This window comes from Drosophila mauritiana, chromosome 3L, assembly GCF_004382145.1.
Source record: "Drosophila mauritiana strain mau12 chromosome 3L, ASM438214v1, whole genome shotgun sequence".
In the NCBI taxonomy this organism is placed as follows: domain Eukaryota; kingdom Metazoa; phylum Arthropoda; class Insecta; order Diptera; family Drosophilidae; genus Drosophila; species Drosophila mauritiana.
The window spans coordinates 20,476,464-20,493,596 of record NC_046669.1 but is presented as its reverse complement, the minus strand read 5'-3'; the positions used below and the strand labels follow the sequence as shown (position 1 = coordinate 20,493,596).

Genomic DNA, 17,133 nt, shown 5'->3' with positions numbered 1-17,133 from the left:
TATTATAATTAAGTAACAGTATCCATAATATTATCTTTTAAGCTACACATTAGGTTAAATTCAGAAGGAACTGAACGATTCCTAGTGACTTTAAGATTAGTGAATAATAAATGTCTCTCTCCGCTTTTTTTTGGATGATGGATGAAAAAAAAGAACATTTTTGTTTGTATATTTACACTCGACTGGCACCAATAGCCCCGCCATAATATTTAATAGAATTACAACTCCTTCGAGGAATTCAATAAAATCAAAGTGTTGAAAATCCAGTAATAAATATTTACAGTACACTCCGATACCGTGCATATTAATAAATAATTGAGCGGGTTTATCTCAACCGATACTCGCTGACTGGGCCAAGAATAGTCAGCCCATAAAACAGCAGCAGACCCAAGAACAATGTGGAGGTCCCATAAAGATAAGGGATAATAACAAACGGGCGCGATAAGCATACCTACCACTTGGAACAAATATTTGAATTCGAAAGTTAAGTATTTGTCAGGAAACGGATTACGCGGAATTCGATTAACAAGAAGCTTAGTTTTGAAAACAAAATAAATGAATCGTACTATTCAGATTATTATTATATAATATGCATCAAAATGCACAACTCCGTCTTTCAAAATTTCAAAATAAATATAACATAAACATAAAAACATTTGATATTTATCTCAAATAGATAGACTTGGATGAACAAGTAAAAGACAAACGAAATACATATTATATTTTTGCAAGTCCCACTTGATCACATTAAAATATTCGAATGGTGATAGCAATAAACCCTTTTACATATCTTTGGACATGTATGGTGGGATTAACATTTTTAATGAACGCATCAATGTTGCAAACAAAATTTGGCCTGTATCTATTGTCCCATAATTCAAATCTACTTCTTGTAGGTATTTTTTTAAGTGTCTGCCCATCTGGTGTGAAATCCCCATGTGGATGGGTTGGATGGAATCGCCCATAGCTTACCTGACGGCCGTCACATGGTGCGAGGTGTGCGTCTGGGTCTCCTTGTGCCGGGTGGACAGACTGACCACGGTGACGTGCCGCGTTGCGGTGCGCACCACCCGACGCACCCGGCTCCTGCCATCGCCCACAACCACCACAATTGGTGGGGGCCTCTTTTCGCTGTCGCTGCAATATTGCAGGAAGGACTCACTGCCGCCCAGATCCGAGTTGCTCGAATGGAGCGGGTGGTGGTGGTGGTGTCCTTGCGAGCGGGACGAGGACGAGTTGGAGTGGGAGGAGGACAGGGGCGCCGGCACGGGCAGCTGTTGGCGGCGGGATTTGTGGTTGTCACACCTGGACATTGTGGCTTGTGGTATTCTTCATGCGATTCGGGGGGTGAAAGGGGGCAACGGCTCTTACTTTCGCCTTCACCGTCGTCATGCAATTGTGTTTTTTATTATTGTTATTACTATTGGAATTTCCCCTTTGTGTTGTTCGCTTTTTGGTTGGTTACTTTCGGTTATTCATTTGCAAATTGATTTGTTTTCTTGTCGTTTCGTTGTGTTGTTGATTGCGTTTATTAATTTATTTACGAGCGGCTGCGCATCATTCTTTGCCATTTTATCTTTGGTTTAGTTTTGGAATTCCAAGTGTCGCGTTGCGCGGCTACATTCTTTTTGTTAATTACTTCTATTTCGGTCACAATTCAAAGTCAGCGTTTTAGCCTAAGATAAAGCATTTTGTTCGATAATAATTGCAATTTGTTCACCGTGACACTTCCGTTAGCCAAAAACCACATTTGTTGTTCACGTATTGCGTATACGCCCCGTAAAGAGCGAGCGTTTCGAAACGTCAACGATTGAGAATGCCCTTCAAAAAGCGCGCTTGTCATAAAAACAATTCATAGAACACGCTTTATGACTGGCAATTGTCGGGGTTAGAAAGCCAGTATGACAATATATGTACGACAGTATGAGCAAGAGAGAGCGCCAGAGAATTCACAGATCACTTAGAACAATAAGTTTCACGGGAAACTTACCGACTGTTGTATACCCCAGATGTCTAAAAGTTACCTAAGAATCGTGGTATAAACTCTATACCATTTTCGTAGTTGTGTCTTTGCGTTAAGCTTCATTCAACTGCATTGATTCACCTTTTGTACATGAATGAATCACACGTCAAATAAGGATAGTTATGGATTTAATTAAGTTGACATATATGGGCTGTCGTAGATTTCAGTTAGATGTCAAAACATTTTAATTGGAACCAATTTCCAATTCCAACTGAGTCAGCAGTTACTTAATTTGAGCATTTCGTTAATCGCAATCATTAAATAACCACGCTATGTTTGATGCATCAATCTGTGTCTTAAACATCCATATTATGCCCCACTTTTAGAAGTAGTATTTGAATCTGCTAAAAGGCATCATACCCCACTTTCAGAGGGTGGCGACGAATGATACTATGAAAAACAGAACCGTATTTGTTTATTAAAGTCCCAATGAGAGAGTCGCAGTTTACAGTCTGCAATCGCATTCAATCAACTTTGCGGCTGTTCTGCTTTTTGGGTCAACGTCGATTGCTGATCGTTGATCGTCGATCGCAAGTAAAAGTCGCCAGTTGTCAACTGCAGACTAGAAAAGAAAAGAAGGCTGAAAAAAATGAGGAAAAAAGCGAAACAGCAGGCCGGAGAGAGTGGAAGTGGAAGCGGGCCCGGTGAATAAACAATATTCAAATTGAATATGTCAGACACGCAGACATCGGGCATAACAACATCGATTTGGCACCAAGCGCAGACAGTTGCACACACTCCGATATATTGCGATATATGCCGACATATTCCGACATATTCCACATTGATCCAGACACACTGAAGGCCTCGAAAACGTGCCTTGGGAAAGCGCACCTGGCAGTGGGCCCAAGTCTAGTTAGACTCTCTCGGATCACCCACGATCTGATTAGCTGATTAGCAATCTAGTGACCTGATCCACTTTGCACACAAAGCCAAAGGCCGCGTGATCATAAATCATATGAGCTTTATGCGCGAAGTGCGTGAGAATTCGCAATGAAAACAATGAATAGAAAGGGAAATACACGTATAAAAGAGCGTTGTGGTCCCAAGATCAAGATCTCTATATGGCTATAAATATGTATGTATGGAAATCTCCGGCCATAACCCCCACACTTTCTTCAGAGTGGATTTTTGTTTTTAACATTATATTTTGTCGTAAAGTTCAAGAACCTTTTTCGAGAGTCTCAAGAGCTCGAAAACGATCCCGAGACATCTCTGTTACAATTGTGACAACACTTGCCACTGTCTCTCGTTTTTGTGTTTCGTCATATGGAGTATACATACTCGTGTACATACAAACGTACCATATACCATCCATAAGAACCGAACGAACCGAATGAATCGAGTAAAAAGCTGTTCAAACAAACGAATTTCGCTTAATCTCACGACTCGGGCCCAGCCTTGGAACAAGTCATGGAATTATTGGCCAAAACAAGTCGCCTACTGCCAATATGTGCACGGGTATAAGCGCTTCAGGGGAGTTCTCAATCACAATCGCTTAGAATGCTGCTGCTGCCGGGGCCCACTCACAAAATACAGAAAATACAACAAAATACAGATCCCAAGCGCTCGAAAAAGACAACCTAATGCTAAAAGCTGAATATTTGTGTTATTTAGCAACTATTAGTGGTTGTGGCTTTTCTAGTTGTTTCTGCTGATGTTTTGTGCTGCGACTAGAACAGTTCCAACTTGTTTTCCCTTTTATTTTTCTTTTTTGTGTATGTTTCGCTCGCTTCTTAGAAACTTTGTTTGTAATTGCAATTTTGTTGAACAAGTTTTTCGTTGTTTTAAAGTTTTTACGAAAATTGTGTTGGCTTTCTGGTTCACTATAAATTACAGCGGTTGTTGCTTAATTGGCAGATTAGGGGTAATTTACATTCAAAGAACTTGGTAGTAACGGCTGGATATCTGAATTCTGTTTTTAACTATTTTAAAGGTCAAAAACTAAATCACATTTATGACTTAATTATCCATGGTTGTGATTCTAAATATCTCAATATTGTATAATTTCTTGAGTTTAAGGCATTGCAATTGAATTTTCCACGAGAAAATAAAAATTTTTTAGCTGGACACAAGTATAATTGTTCTACTTTTGTTTAGTTTGTATAGATCGTAAGGTTCCATTTAATCAATTTAGTTTGATTTAATCTTGTAGATCAATAAAACCTAATAAAGAGTATTAAAAATGGTTTCCTGTCAAATTCGTATACCCTTTACTTGCAAAGTTCACTACATTTGTTGAAAACTATGTAACATTCGGGTCGATCTGGCATTGTCCATATACATATGTATATGTTGTGAACTCGGGAACTATAAAATCTTAAAGGATACCCTTGCTCAGACTAGCGATGTAATGGGTATCTAGTAGTCGAGGGTATCTCTCTTTTTTGGTTTATTTTCCTTATAAATTTTAATTGTATTCCAATGTTGAGTTTTGGGAGCAATCACTGTGTAGTATATGCTACATGGACAGAGCTTTGGGGCTCTGTTGGCTACATCTACATCTAAAGCTGCATCCGCTCTGGAGCACGACATCGGCCAAGATTGCTATAGGTTGCTACAGTTGCAGCTTTGTGGCAGATAGAGCTGCCTTTGTTTTACAGGTGTTCCACTGCACGAGCAGCAAAAGCAGCAGCGAGTGCAGGTGGGGAAAAAAAAACAGCGACGGCAGCCGCAATCAAAGCTGTTTTCTTGCTTGTGTTGTATAATTATTTAATTTATAATTATTGGAAGTGCGCTCCGCTCTCGCTCTAAAACAAATACTGAGAATCAACTGGGGAGTTTGATGCATCGGAAAAAATATATTCCCTAATTCCTTAAGTCATATGTATATTTATAAAGTAAAAATTACTTTGACCATGATTAAGTACACGAAAATTGGTACATTATTGAGTTATTTTACATTTTCTGAATTTAAAAGCATAATAAAAAAATGTTTTAAAAAGATTGGCTTGTTACATTTATTTATTATCTATTTATTTCAGGTTTAGGTTATCAGTCAACTATATAGCCTAATCATGAATGTTATAAAAGCATTAAAAATAAAAATTTATTTAAACTTTAAAATGAAATTAGATGATTCTACCATGTAAAAATTATTATTATATTTAAAAACAGTTTTTCTCGGTGTTTTAGGGATAGGTTTGGTGAAGTATCCGGGTCGGGGTGGGGTTTGCGGAAGTGGAGGAAGAGGGACAGCCCGTGCTCAATGCTTTTTATTCACATTCGTGTCATTAGTAACGGCGCACGTAACAAAAAGCACGAATACACTCCCTCTCCTTCTCCGGCACCACTCGCTCTCTGTCTCGCTCTCTCAGTGTCTCCGTTTCTCTCCGAACGGAAGAGGAAGTGGAAACACAATGTGCAACAAACATCGAATGCGACGACGCAGCGTAATTGGGTGGCAAGCGATTATACAAGCTTGGCCGAAAGGCAACACAAAGAGTCAACAACTGCAGCCGAAAGAGCAAACGTCACACAGAAAGCTCAAAACCAAAAGCAAAGTGATTCAAAAATCTAAAAGCATCGAAAACGCACTGGAAAATGCATCACACTTTTTTTGTTAACGGGATAAGAGAGTGAGCAAAGAAAAGAGAGAGCTCAAAGACTTATTCAACATTTATTGAATCGGATCAACGGCTTTTGGCTTTCCAAGCTTTGTTTACCCCACTGAATCAGCTGATCTTGAAAATCAAGCGCCAGTGTTCAAAACGGGCTAAATCCTTTTAAAACTTTTTGTGAATTAAACTAAATGATACATTCCTATAACAAATGGTTCATACTTCATAGAAGAATTTCTTGTATCTCCAAACGACATTTTCGCTGTTCTTAACAAATGCGATGTGAGCTCATAAGTTCTGAGTGCTTTTAAAATAGCTTTATGAACCATTTAAATCACTTGAAGTGCTTACGAGAGTTGCATTTTAAGTGCCAACAAAGGATGATTCAAAAGGTAAATCCCCTTTACAGCAAGCCTTATGCTGAATCAGTGACTCAGCGATTTTGGCGGTCAGCGTGGGCGGATTTTTCCAGGAATGCCTGCTTTTTTCGACTTTGAAAAACAACATGCCGAAAGCAAAGTGCTACGAATTCAATTACAAAATAATAGAAATTTCCAGTTGGATCCACACATGAAAATACAAAAAAAAACACACGCGATTTATGAGGTTTTTTTTTCGGATTTTTCAGTTTTTGTTTTAGTGTGTTTGCCGAAACGTAACGGGGCAGTGGCCGTGGATCCCGCTCTTTCCAGTGATCCCGCTCTCTACGCCCCTCTCCCTCGCACCCGCTACTGTTTCTTATTTTATTTGGATTTTTTGCTGGTGGCGGCACTATTGTTTTTGTGATACACTGGACGCTTGGAGAAAGGCGATTTTCTCTTTAATTATATATATTTTTTACATCGAAAAATTGTGGCTTGTTTCCGTTTTGTTTTATTGTGTTTTTTGTTTGATTTACTTTTGTAGCATGTCACGGTGACACAACGATGCCAAATTAATAAACAAATAGCAACAAATAGTGGTGATGGTGATGCGTGTTGGGAAATTTCGGTTTTTGTTTAAACTTTTGTTTCGATTTCTTTTCGTTTGGCACTCACACTCAATTTTAAATTTTCATTGAATTTATTAAAAATTCAATTTGAAATATTTTTTTTTTTCGTTTTTTCGCTTGCCAAACTGCGTTAATTAAACAATATATTTGGAATATATTGAAACACACACGATCGGCGACCGCGACGCGGGCAGCGCTGCCAACGACGACTGCGAAAGGTGTAATCGAACGGAAAAACAACAAAACGAGCGCGAGCAAGCGACGTGTGTGCTGCCTCCACGAAGCTTTGAATGAAACTGAGCCACAAACAAAACTGCTGCGAGAGCCTCAAATTTGGAGAGGGAAGAAAGAGGGAGAGTGTGGGGCGGGATATGCAGGTGTATGCGTGGAAAGAGAGCTTGTTGCTGCTACTGCTGCTGAGTTTGTATTCGTATTTGTTATTGCCTACTGGCCAAGTTTGTGGGCCACTTAAAACACTGGCTAATATTGTTGTTACTTTGAATACTCGGGGCACTAAGCTGTTATTTTCCACTTGATCTGATTTCAAAGATCGAAATTTTAAAATAACATGCATACTCGATCCCTTAACCACTAATTTAAGTAGCTGCCTTCGACTGTTATTACGAGGAAATAACTACTTATTTTGTTTTCAAACTAAATCCTTGAAGTAACAAAAAATTACTAACCATTTTAAAACTGAATCTACATAAAGATTTGGAGCGTAATTTTTAAAAAATACTTCAATCAAACAAACCAAAACTAAAGTTTTAAAAATTGCAAAAACATTTAATATATTATTTAATTGATTTAATTAAAGTAAGCAAAATAATAATTCATTATCGAAAATGTTACCCATACAATTTTTAGCTCTTTATAGCATTTAAGGTTTTCTAGTATTATAAAGCGATTACAATTATAGTTCCCAGTATTGAAAGCAACTCATGGAAAAATGTACAGCACTAGAGAAACAATGTATATACATTTACTATTTATTTTTATATGAGTTTCAGCCCCGCACACACGTGTGCACTAACCTGCAGCTAGCTCTCACATTTTCATAAGCGTTGACGTGTGCTGTCACTGTGGGTCTAATTGTCATTATATAACCCACCATATAACCCGCCGTCAAAGTGCAGCAGCTACTAGAAAGTCAGCGGCACAATTATCCACGATATTTGCATTTTAAGCGAATGAAAATGAGTTCGACTCGGATCGAAAAGCGTTTTGGAAAAGTTTCCAACGCCGGAGCTCCAGCAATCTGTGTTTTTCCCACTTGACTCCATTGTCAAATTGGGTAATTGCAAAACAGATCCGAAAATACGCACACACATAAATCGACAAACAGTCGTAAAGAGGTGTAAATTTATATGCAAACGACCGAATCTCACACACACACATGCAAGCCCAAGCTAAACTCAAAATTGAAAAAAGATACGCAGAGCGCAAAGCTCGGCTCTCGGAGAACGGAAAAAACAGCTGCTGCAACTTGCAGAAAATGAGCGGGAGAACGAGTGGGAGAGGGAGAGCGTGCATTAAAAGCGTGTGCGGTGGCAAAAACAAAACATGAAAGATGGTCCTGGGGTTGGAAAGGTCGAAGATTTTGTACCCTGTAAACTGATCTTCATTCAGATTGTTTAAGTTCTTCACGATTCATCACGATACAACTAACTTAGTTATGATAACCAAATCTTACGTTTCTATAGCGGTCGTGTGGTATCTTATTGAGAAAATATCTACAAAATCTATTATAAAGAGTCAATTTGTTTTTGTATAGATCGGAGTAATTAAAATAAAATGTGTAATCTTATAATGGACTTTGAAAGAATACGATTAGATGCTATTTTTGTCTTTAATTAGACAGATAACGCTGAATTTGACATAACCTACAGCTGCGGTTAAAATAATAGCACTACTGCAGGTGGAAAGTTGATTTCCTAAAAAAAGGTATTGAATGTTTATTTTTTTAAAAGTCTGATTGCATGAATAACAAGTACCATATGTTGTCTCTCTAAGCAAGAAATTTTGACTCTCTCAATGTAACGGTTCTTTTTGTTTTTGGGCACTTTCTGCAAAAGGGCGCTAAATGAGGCGGTAACAAAAATAGCACTGATCACGTTTTTGATGAATAAAATTAATAGGAGTGATTGCTTTGGGTTTTTTTTCGACATATTTTGAAAAAAGGAGTTGCATTAAAGGTTTTAATTGAATTTTTTTCAAAAGAAGACCAAAAATTCTCTAGTTATGGGTCGGGGAAAGCATTCTACCGTCGAAAAAAGGAATTTGATTAAAAACATGATCTCTGAAGGTAAAACCTACGCTAAAATGGGACGGTTTGTTGGTTTTTCAAACAAAATGATCCGCAACGCACTTCTGTTTGTCGAAAATAACGAAAAACGTGGAAGAAAGCCCTCTATGTCCAACGTGGAGATCAAGCGCTTGGTTCGGCAAAGCAAGAAGGAGCCTTTTAAGCCGGCGACGAAACTGAAGAAGGAGCTTCAGATAGCTGAAAGCGTGGAAACAGTTCGCAAACACTTAAGACAAAACAACCATAATGTGTGCAGTCCCAGAAAAGTCCCGCTTCTGACTGCGAAGCATGTGGCAAAGCGAATCGAATATGTCAAGATACGCAAGGACTGGCCTGTGGAGAAGTGGCGCCACATTTTTGTGGTCAGATGAGAGCAAAATTGTGTTTTTTGGTTGGAAAGGCTCTCGGTCTTATGTTCCGCGTCCACCACGAACTGAAAAAAATCCTCGCTTCACCTTTAAGACGGTAAATCACGGGGGATCCAACATCATGGTATGGGCGTGCTTTTCATACTATGGAGTAGATCCGATTCATATGATTCAAGGCATCATGGATCAGCACATTTACACAGATATCCCGGAAAATGTGATGGCGACATATGCCGAGGATGAAATGCCGTTTTTTTGGACATTTCAACAGGATAACGACCCAAAACACACGAGGAAGAAGGCTCGAAAGTGGTTTGAGCAGAAATCGATCCGAGGAATGAAATGGCCTGCTCAGTCACCCGACTTGAACCCAATCGAAAAACTTTGTGCGGACGTGAAAAAAAGGTTTCTGAAGCCAAACCCAACCATAACGAGGAACTTTGGATTCATGGGGGATCGAGGATCAAGGATTCATGGAGCAAAATTCCTCAAAAACGGTACCAGGACTTGGTGGACTCCATGCCAAGAGGATGCGTAGCTGTCATTGCCTACAATGGTCACGCAACCAAATATTAAGATTCTTTAAACATAGTTCTTAAGATATAATCCATTTGTTGAACTCTTATTTTATTTTTTTAGTTAGTTTTAGCAAAATACGAGAAACAGTGCTATTTTTGTTACCGCCTAAATTTTGAGGTTTTTTTTTGTTTTACCAATTATTTTTAAAATATCCATTAGATCTGTTACCAATTTTATTATTTCGATTGAAAATCATTGTAGTATTTAAGATTAGTGGAAAAAATTATGAAAAAATGTCAGAAAATAGAGAAACGCTGGGGCAAACACGAAATGTGCTTTTGGTGCTATTATTGTTACCGCAACTGTATATCCTAAGCACGGAGAGTAGTTGCAAAGACTGTGTAAATTTGTAGATTTTGAATAGTTTTGAAAAAAAGCAAGCCACTAACCCTCCACAGCTAATTGCTTCCGAAATGCCACCCCAGAAAAATCGACAGTTTTGATCATCAAATGACCATACCCCCAGTAGAGGGTATATCGATTGTGGCTGCGCGTAGTCAGACGAGCAATAAGCTGGGCTTACGTTACGCTCAGGTGACTCACGAACCGAGCGAACCGCACTAAACGAGCGCCGAAGGGCGAGCGGGGGCGCTTTACTGGCTATGTTTTCTTATTGTTTTCCACTGCTGACGTCCATATGTGCCATATGGAGAGGCATGTGTGCAAGTGTGCGGCATTACGGCCTGGTAGTTCTCTTGGCAGTTAGTGCCTGGTCCCGGGTCCCTGGTCCCTGGAACTTGCTAGTTGGTAGTTAGTCGCTTGCGGCGGCCCGCTAACAAAATGGGCAGCGTAATGCCTCACTGGCTTCACTCCGATCCGCTCAGCGACTGAGCCAAGCGTTAAGCCCGATGACTGTGTGGCTATCCAAGTAAGTATCCGACTGTCCGAGTATCTGTGTGTGTATTGCAGACAACAAACCATTTATATCCGGACCTGCGGCCTGTTTTGACTTTTCATTGAAACCTGCTGCTGCACAGAAAACAATTATCATATGTTTTTAATGGCCAATTTTAATGGTTTTTATTTCCTAGCCAGACTAGATCCCAAAAGTCAACCAACAAGTCCATGTCCATCACTATTAAATATATTTACTAAATATCATCGATAAATATTCGTAAGTAACTAATGTTAAAACGTGATCTGCGAATGATTTCTATTGTTTAGCCGTTTGGTTTAAAGCAATTCACTTCCTTCAACCTCTCACTTTAAAGGCATTTTTTAAATACGTATTAAAAAACCAGCATGGAATGCCTTTTCTTCTTTATCACTACCACATTTTCCGATTTTTATAGTTTTGCGGACATCACTCCAAATCAACATTTTCAAGCAAGGAGACTAATTATTTGAAATCCATTTGAAATCTGATAGTATCAAAACAAAAATGACCTCGTTTTTATCTCTCTGTACTGCGGACGCTGTCATAGCTGCGGCATCGTTAAAACTCGTAAGTCGTAAACATATGCACACATAAAACCAAAACTTTTGCCACAGTTGTTCCCTGTAAGACCACACCACCCCACCCCGCTCCCTTCGTCCAAAAGCTGGCTGATATTAACGCATTAGGTACAAGGTACACAAACCCATTTGCCATACTCGTCTGGGCCGAGTCTCTGCTGTTATGAAACAATAAACAGCCGTCAACGATGATGACAGCCCCAAAGAAGCAAACACAACAAAAGCCCAGTGCGGCGAGGGTTGACTCAGGTATTTCAATTAATCCCAGCCATCAGCGAGGGTTGCAAGAAATCTTTAATGTGCAGGTAATTTATTTCCCTGGCGAACAGCTAAATTTAGCGGAAATTAGTGGATTCCATTTGTTTTCAGAACCTTAACAATTGCAGTTGACATTTAACCTTTAGAGCTACGTTTTCAGGAATAATTAAAAGTGAATCAACATTTTCATAAATATTAAGTATACGTTTCAGAGAATATTATCCCAGGGATGCTGTTTGTTTTTAATTCTCCTCGTTCAGCTGCCTTGCAATTATTTAATCTCCCCACTGCCCTGAAGTATCTCTCACATATGAAACGCATTTTATATTTCCCTAGTAAACTTCGCGAAAGCTCTGTCGTGTGTAGTTACTAACTAGGCGATTACCTCGTTTGGCCCCCACCAAAAAACCCCCACTTCCCCCACCCCGTTGTGTGCGCTGCTCGCCTGACCTTAGGCATTTTGAACCCAATTTGTAAGCAGTCGAAGGGCGGGCAGATGGGAAAGAGGAACCCAAACAATATGCACAACAACCTCCTAGCCAAACCAACCAACAGACCTTCGGTACGCCCCGAAACAGCAAAGCCAGCCAAACGATTGCGAGAGCTTAGTTCCCCGCCACGATCCCCGATCCCCAACTATATGGTAGTACAGTGCAGCATAGTATGTATATATAGTATATAGCCAACCGATTCCTACCTTCAACTTGCCGCTGGCGGGGCCATTGAGTTGCTCATTCGGTCATGGCTACACGGCTTACTACTGCCTATACTACCAGGCCACCACCACTGCCACTGAATCGCCGGCATTTCGGGCTCATTAGAAAGTGAACGCGGGTCTGGCTGGGAGACAAAATGCGAGACAATGCGCCGGAGTCTCTGGAGCGCAGCTAATGAAGCCCGACAGGGCCGATATCGGGCAAGGCATCGGATCGGATTGGATCGAATCACGATCACGTCACATCACAATCGAGATTCCCTCGCCACTGTCATTAGGAAGTTTCTCCATACACTGCAAGGGGTACTTAGAGTGGACCTATCACTCCTGGGGGCTCCACTTTCACAGATTTTTTGGCAGTAAATCAGTTCCAAGAAATCGCAATATTTGACCAAATCTACCTTTTTTTAAGTAAGCTTAGTCATTAATTCTTTCTTAAATTCAGCTATTATTTTATAATTCTCAATATTTAGAAACATATTTTAATTCGATTATCACCGATAAATTCAATCGATATCAAATCACACCTATAATCGATCGGCAAGTGTATCCAAAGCTTCGATCTCCGGATTTTACCAAATTTATTTTTTGTCTTTTCATTCAATTAAATCAAAAGTATAGCGCACGAAGATGAGCCAGTGACGGATGATGGGATACAAATGAAAATGTTGAAAGAAAAACATGAAAGGCAGCAGCGATGGGCAGGTGAAGGGGGAGGCGATGTGCGATACGAAAAAGATACAAAATTATGTTAGTGGGAAATTTTTGTGGTTTCTTGAAGCCGAGTACTCACACTCATTGGAATCGGAATCGCAGCGACTTCACTTTCACTTGCACTTCGCCTTGCCCACCGCGCTTCACTTGTTGTGGTGCTGGCCATGAATGGAGCCAACAAAAACAACTAAAAATACCCCCTGCACCACCACCACCCCCTACCCCGCGATTCGCCCCTCGCTGGGCAGCCCAGTGGTTAAGTTTTTCTTTCATTTCGTGGAGCTGGCTCCACACCGCCACTGGCGCCTTCATCAATCAACGAACGGCGGTTGGAATCGCTCGCTGCTCAAGTGGCACATTGGGAAAGTTCGCCCACAAGGGTTCTTCTGCGCCGCTCGTTAGGCTCTAAATCACGTATCTCACGCCCACAGAAACCAACCACCCTCGCTCTAACCGCCAAATTAGCTGAGAGAAAATAATACAACCAAGTGATAATATTGCTCACATACTTGTAAATACCATGTACTTCAATTACTTCGCAGAAATTATCTAAAAACAAAACTATCTTTATTAAATTTATATTTGATTCCCTAGAGAACTGCGCATTTTTCTCCGTGTAGGCGTCTGCTTATAATTACTACTCTCGTATCTCTTTCATTGATTTTCGTTTTGAGTTTTTCATTTGAAAATTCATGTTTACAAGCGATTAGCAGCTTATTATTATTGCTTTTTGTCTGCCAATTGAATTTCCCAATTTTCTTTGGTTTTCTCGCACTCGTCTCGCCCTTCGGTTGGCTCATCTTGTTTGTGTCTGAAATCGCTGGGAGAAAGACAAATCTCGAGAGCTTTACATAATCCACACAAATGGTCGTCATTATGCGAATTTCATTTGTTCATTTACTATTTCTGGACGGTTGGTGAATGTTTTGTTGGCTTTCTTCTAATTTCGTGGTATTCTATTTGATTTGATTGCTTGTTGCCTTTTTGAACAGAAGCTAATGAACTTGAAAGAGTCTTGAAATGGCGAAGACTGAAGACGGCTCTTGTGTAATTCAGGTAGAAGCCGCTTTTTTTTAATAATTATTGGCGATGGTTGATTGTAATTATATAATTCGTTTTTTGATGGGTTTACTATTTGAATTGGTTAGCAATTTAAATAGTAGGATATATATTAAATATTTATACACACAAACTTGTATGCTATTTACTTTAAACTCAATACCCCAGCCGAAGATCTCATTTCTCACATGTATAACAAGTAATTATGTACATATTGTATTTCCGATCCATGGGTCAATGGCTCCCTTCAGATCGCTCGACTTCATCAGGTAGCTGCTACTGCCTTTTTAAAACCCTTTCCAGGGTATGTCAAATAAAAGGTCTGATTAATTCTATAGAAATTGCATTGCCAGGCTGCATTTCGTCAGTTTCAATTCAATGCAAATTACAGAGCCAACTGGAAACAACAATGCGTCTGCGTCCGAGTCTGAAATTGCTGCTGGAATTGGGCAACAACAGCAAACAACAAAACGAAACACAAGGGAAATCTAAGCAGTTGATTCTTGGCTAAGCTTACACAGTAAGAAAAACATTTGATTTATGAAAGCCATAAATTACGAAAATTTCCCGTTATTAGTTATAATACCTACTGATAAAACAAACGTGTAAATAGTTAGCAAACTATTTATAGATGTGAGAAAGTATTTTAGGTTTATTTTTAATGAGATATTAAATTAGTTTTCATTTGAATCCCATGAGTGTTCAACTGTAAACAAATAAACATTTTACTACAGCAAATCTAAAAAGTTTTTATCTCATTGTGCACGTACGCTCCGATAAAAAAAGGGGGTGCCTCGCTGGAAAGGGGCGTGGCGAGTGAGGGGGGCGGTTGGTGGGGCGATTCAAGAAGCGAGTAGCAACCGACTAAAAGAGCCGGCTCCAAGAAATTTGGCTCATACATAACTAGGACGACGGCGATGGAATCAGAAACAGCAACTGCTGCAAGAACTGGTTAACTTGGCTGCTTGTTTGGTGTGTGCCAACCGGCAACCGGCAACTTTCCGCCCGCCCCGCCCCGCCCCGCCCCGTCCTCTCCCCTTCCGCTGGCCCCTCCCCCTCTGCCGCCCACATGCATGACGTCAACTTCCCCAACTGGTTTCGCCTTTTAATTTAGATGCTTTCATGCGGCGATGCTCACCGGGTTTTTTGATTTCGGAACACCTCATCTGAATTTATTTACTTTTTTGCATTAGGCCTACAAACCCAGAAGCCTATAAAGCAGCGATGGGAAAAAGGGGGCGAGGGGGGGCTTGGAGTGCCTGAAGATCCAGTTGAAAACGGGATGTAATCGATTTAATTTCTCATCTACATACAGAAAAATGCAGATTGCCTTCAAGCTTGTGTTAACATGGCTAAAAGTTGGTATCAAAGTTGCACTCTTGTAACAATTTAGTTACTATCCCCTCCATGATTTAACCAAATAACCATCAATTAAAGGTCTACCATCAATAATATAGGCTGACAACTTCTGGATTCGATTGATTTCCCAACAGAAGAGCAGGTTGCTTTTGACCCGCACTTTTTTTTTTGGGTTTATCAATCGACGAAAGTCTGGCATTCAATTAGCGCTGGACCAAAGCAAACTAAGCCGACGAATGAGCGTCGGAAAAAGTGGAAACGTCAGTGGTGTGGGTCACGTGGTCTAGGTAATCACTGTCCGGAGTAATCACCTTACGGAATAGGGCGACCAGAGCACAGCTCGGCGACAATCCAACAATGGTGGCAAAGAAGTAAAAGTGAGAAAGTCGTTAAATAATCCCACGACTTTCAACTACTGGAAAAGTCTGCTGCAAGCCACAGTAGTATTTATAATGAGGGGCACGGGGGCAAGAGATTTGAGAATAATGATCCAAGTGGAGCCAGGGGGAAAAAACACTTCCCATCGCATGGAGGAGAAATGTCAAACAGTTGATGCTATCTAGTAATCGGAATAATGCCGAGACTCGTATTAAATAACTCGCGTTCACAAGGAAACCCAACCAAAACCGAAATCAAAAGGGAGAAATGCAATTATTTTTAATTGAACTTTTTCATTGTTGCCCATTCGAATAAATCTTCAATTCAAAAAGGGAGATTGAGTTGCATGCATTTCCACCGGTGCAATTCGGTTAGTAAGCCCCGCATTAATCTATATTTTTCAGGAAGTGGAAAGCGGAAGCTGTTAGGAAAATTAGTCAAAAACGTTCGAAATTTGTCATTGCTAAAGAAATCTTTGGTTTTTATAATTTAAGCTTTTATTTGGATTTGGAGTTCGCCACTAAAAATGTAGTTAATTAGCAGTTATGCTGCATATCCCTACACATACTTATAAATAATAAATATAGCTATATACAAAGTTTTGGCAGTCGAGTTTCGAATATTGATCGCAAACAAAAATTATGCAAGATTTCGATGTTTGTATATTTCGAACCTTGCATTGTCTGAATAAACATTAACAATTATTGTTTATTAAATATGTTTTGTAAAGCGCACCCCAGATTAATTAGGCTCGATTGTGCTACGTAATTGCTATGCACGAGTATAAACAATATCTAAAAATATATGCATGCAATAGGAAGCGGAATAAACCTTCACAGTCATGCAATAAAGAATCTACAAAATATTAATAAATCGACACTTTTATATATTTATTTGCCTTAGTTCGATTAAATGAAAACATTCTCTTCTTTCCCGAACCGAGCTGTAACACCTGTGCTTATCTGGTCGATAACTGAACTATCCCGGATATTGTAAAGCCAGTTGGTCACTAACTACAAATGTTATTCTTTGGAGGGCACTATCGTTGGATTAGATAATGTTGTCTGTGCCGCAGAGAGCCATTGACGGTTATGTACATATAATCACGTGTTTATCGCTGGAATTTCCATGAGCGTGCCTCCGTCGTGGGAGTTCTGATGTTATATCGTACCATCCACCATCTACATAACACCAACCCCACCCAATGCTGCCCGCTCCAGGCCGTGCAAAACAACATTATATGTATGTACATATATATCGTATGTATATTATGCACGAAAAATGCCAGAGTTCAAGGTTCATGTGGTACACAGACCGTGCCACAAAAATAGGAATTTCGGACATTTTCTGGAGAGCTCGTTAGGCTAGG

General features: G+C 39.8%; 1 protein-coding gene and 1 long non-coding RNA gene across 5 annotated transcripts in view; one reads left to right on the top strand and one right to left on the bottom strand.

Annotated features, from left to right (window-relative positions):
* The window catches only part of LOC117140166 (IQ motif and SEC7 domain-containing protein 1), a 42,446-nt gene that overhangs the window by 9,256 nt on the left and 16,057 nt on the right, over positions 1–17,133 (bottom strand). Inside the window, exons 1-2 of one of the 4 annotated variants that reach the window (XM_033302940.1) lie at positions 6,621–6,840; positions 973–1,676 (exon numbers count right to left, since the gene is read on the bottom strand). The exons of 2 other annotated variants lie outside the window; for them this stretch is intronic. In XM_033302940.1, coding sequence (XP_033158831.1) covers positions 973–1,313 — 341 coding nt within the window. In that variant the 5' untranslated portion in view covers positions 1,314–1,676; positions 6,621–6,840. Of the gene's footprint in view, positions 1–972; positions 2,177–6,620; positions 6,841–17,133 lie in introns of those variants that run through there. One more of the 4 variants, XM_033302941.1, reaches the window with a different exon arrangement.
* On the top strand, positions 10,593–14,757 carry LOC117140175. Its single transcript, XR_004459406.1, has 3 exons — positions 10,593–10,694; positions 10,858–10,940; positions 11,119–14,757. It is a non-coding gene; the product is annotated as an uncharacterized LOC117140175 (long non-coding RNA).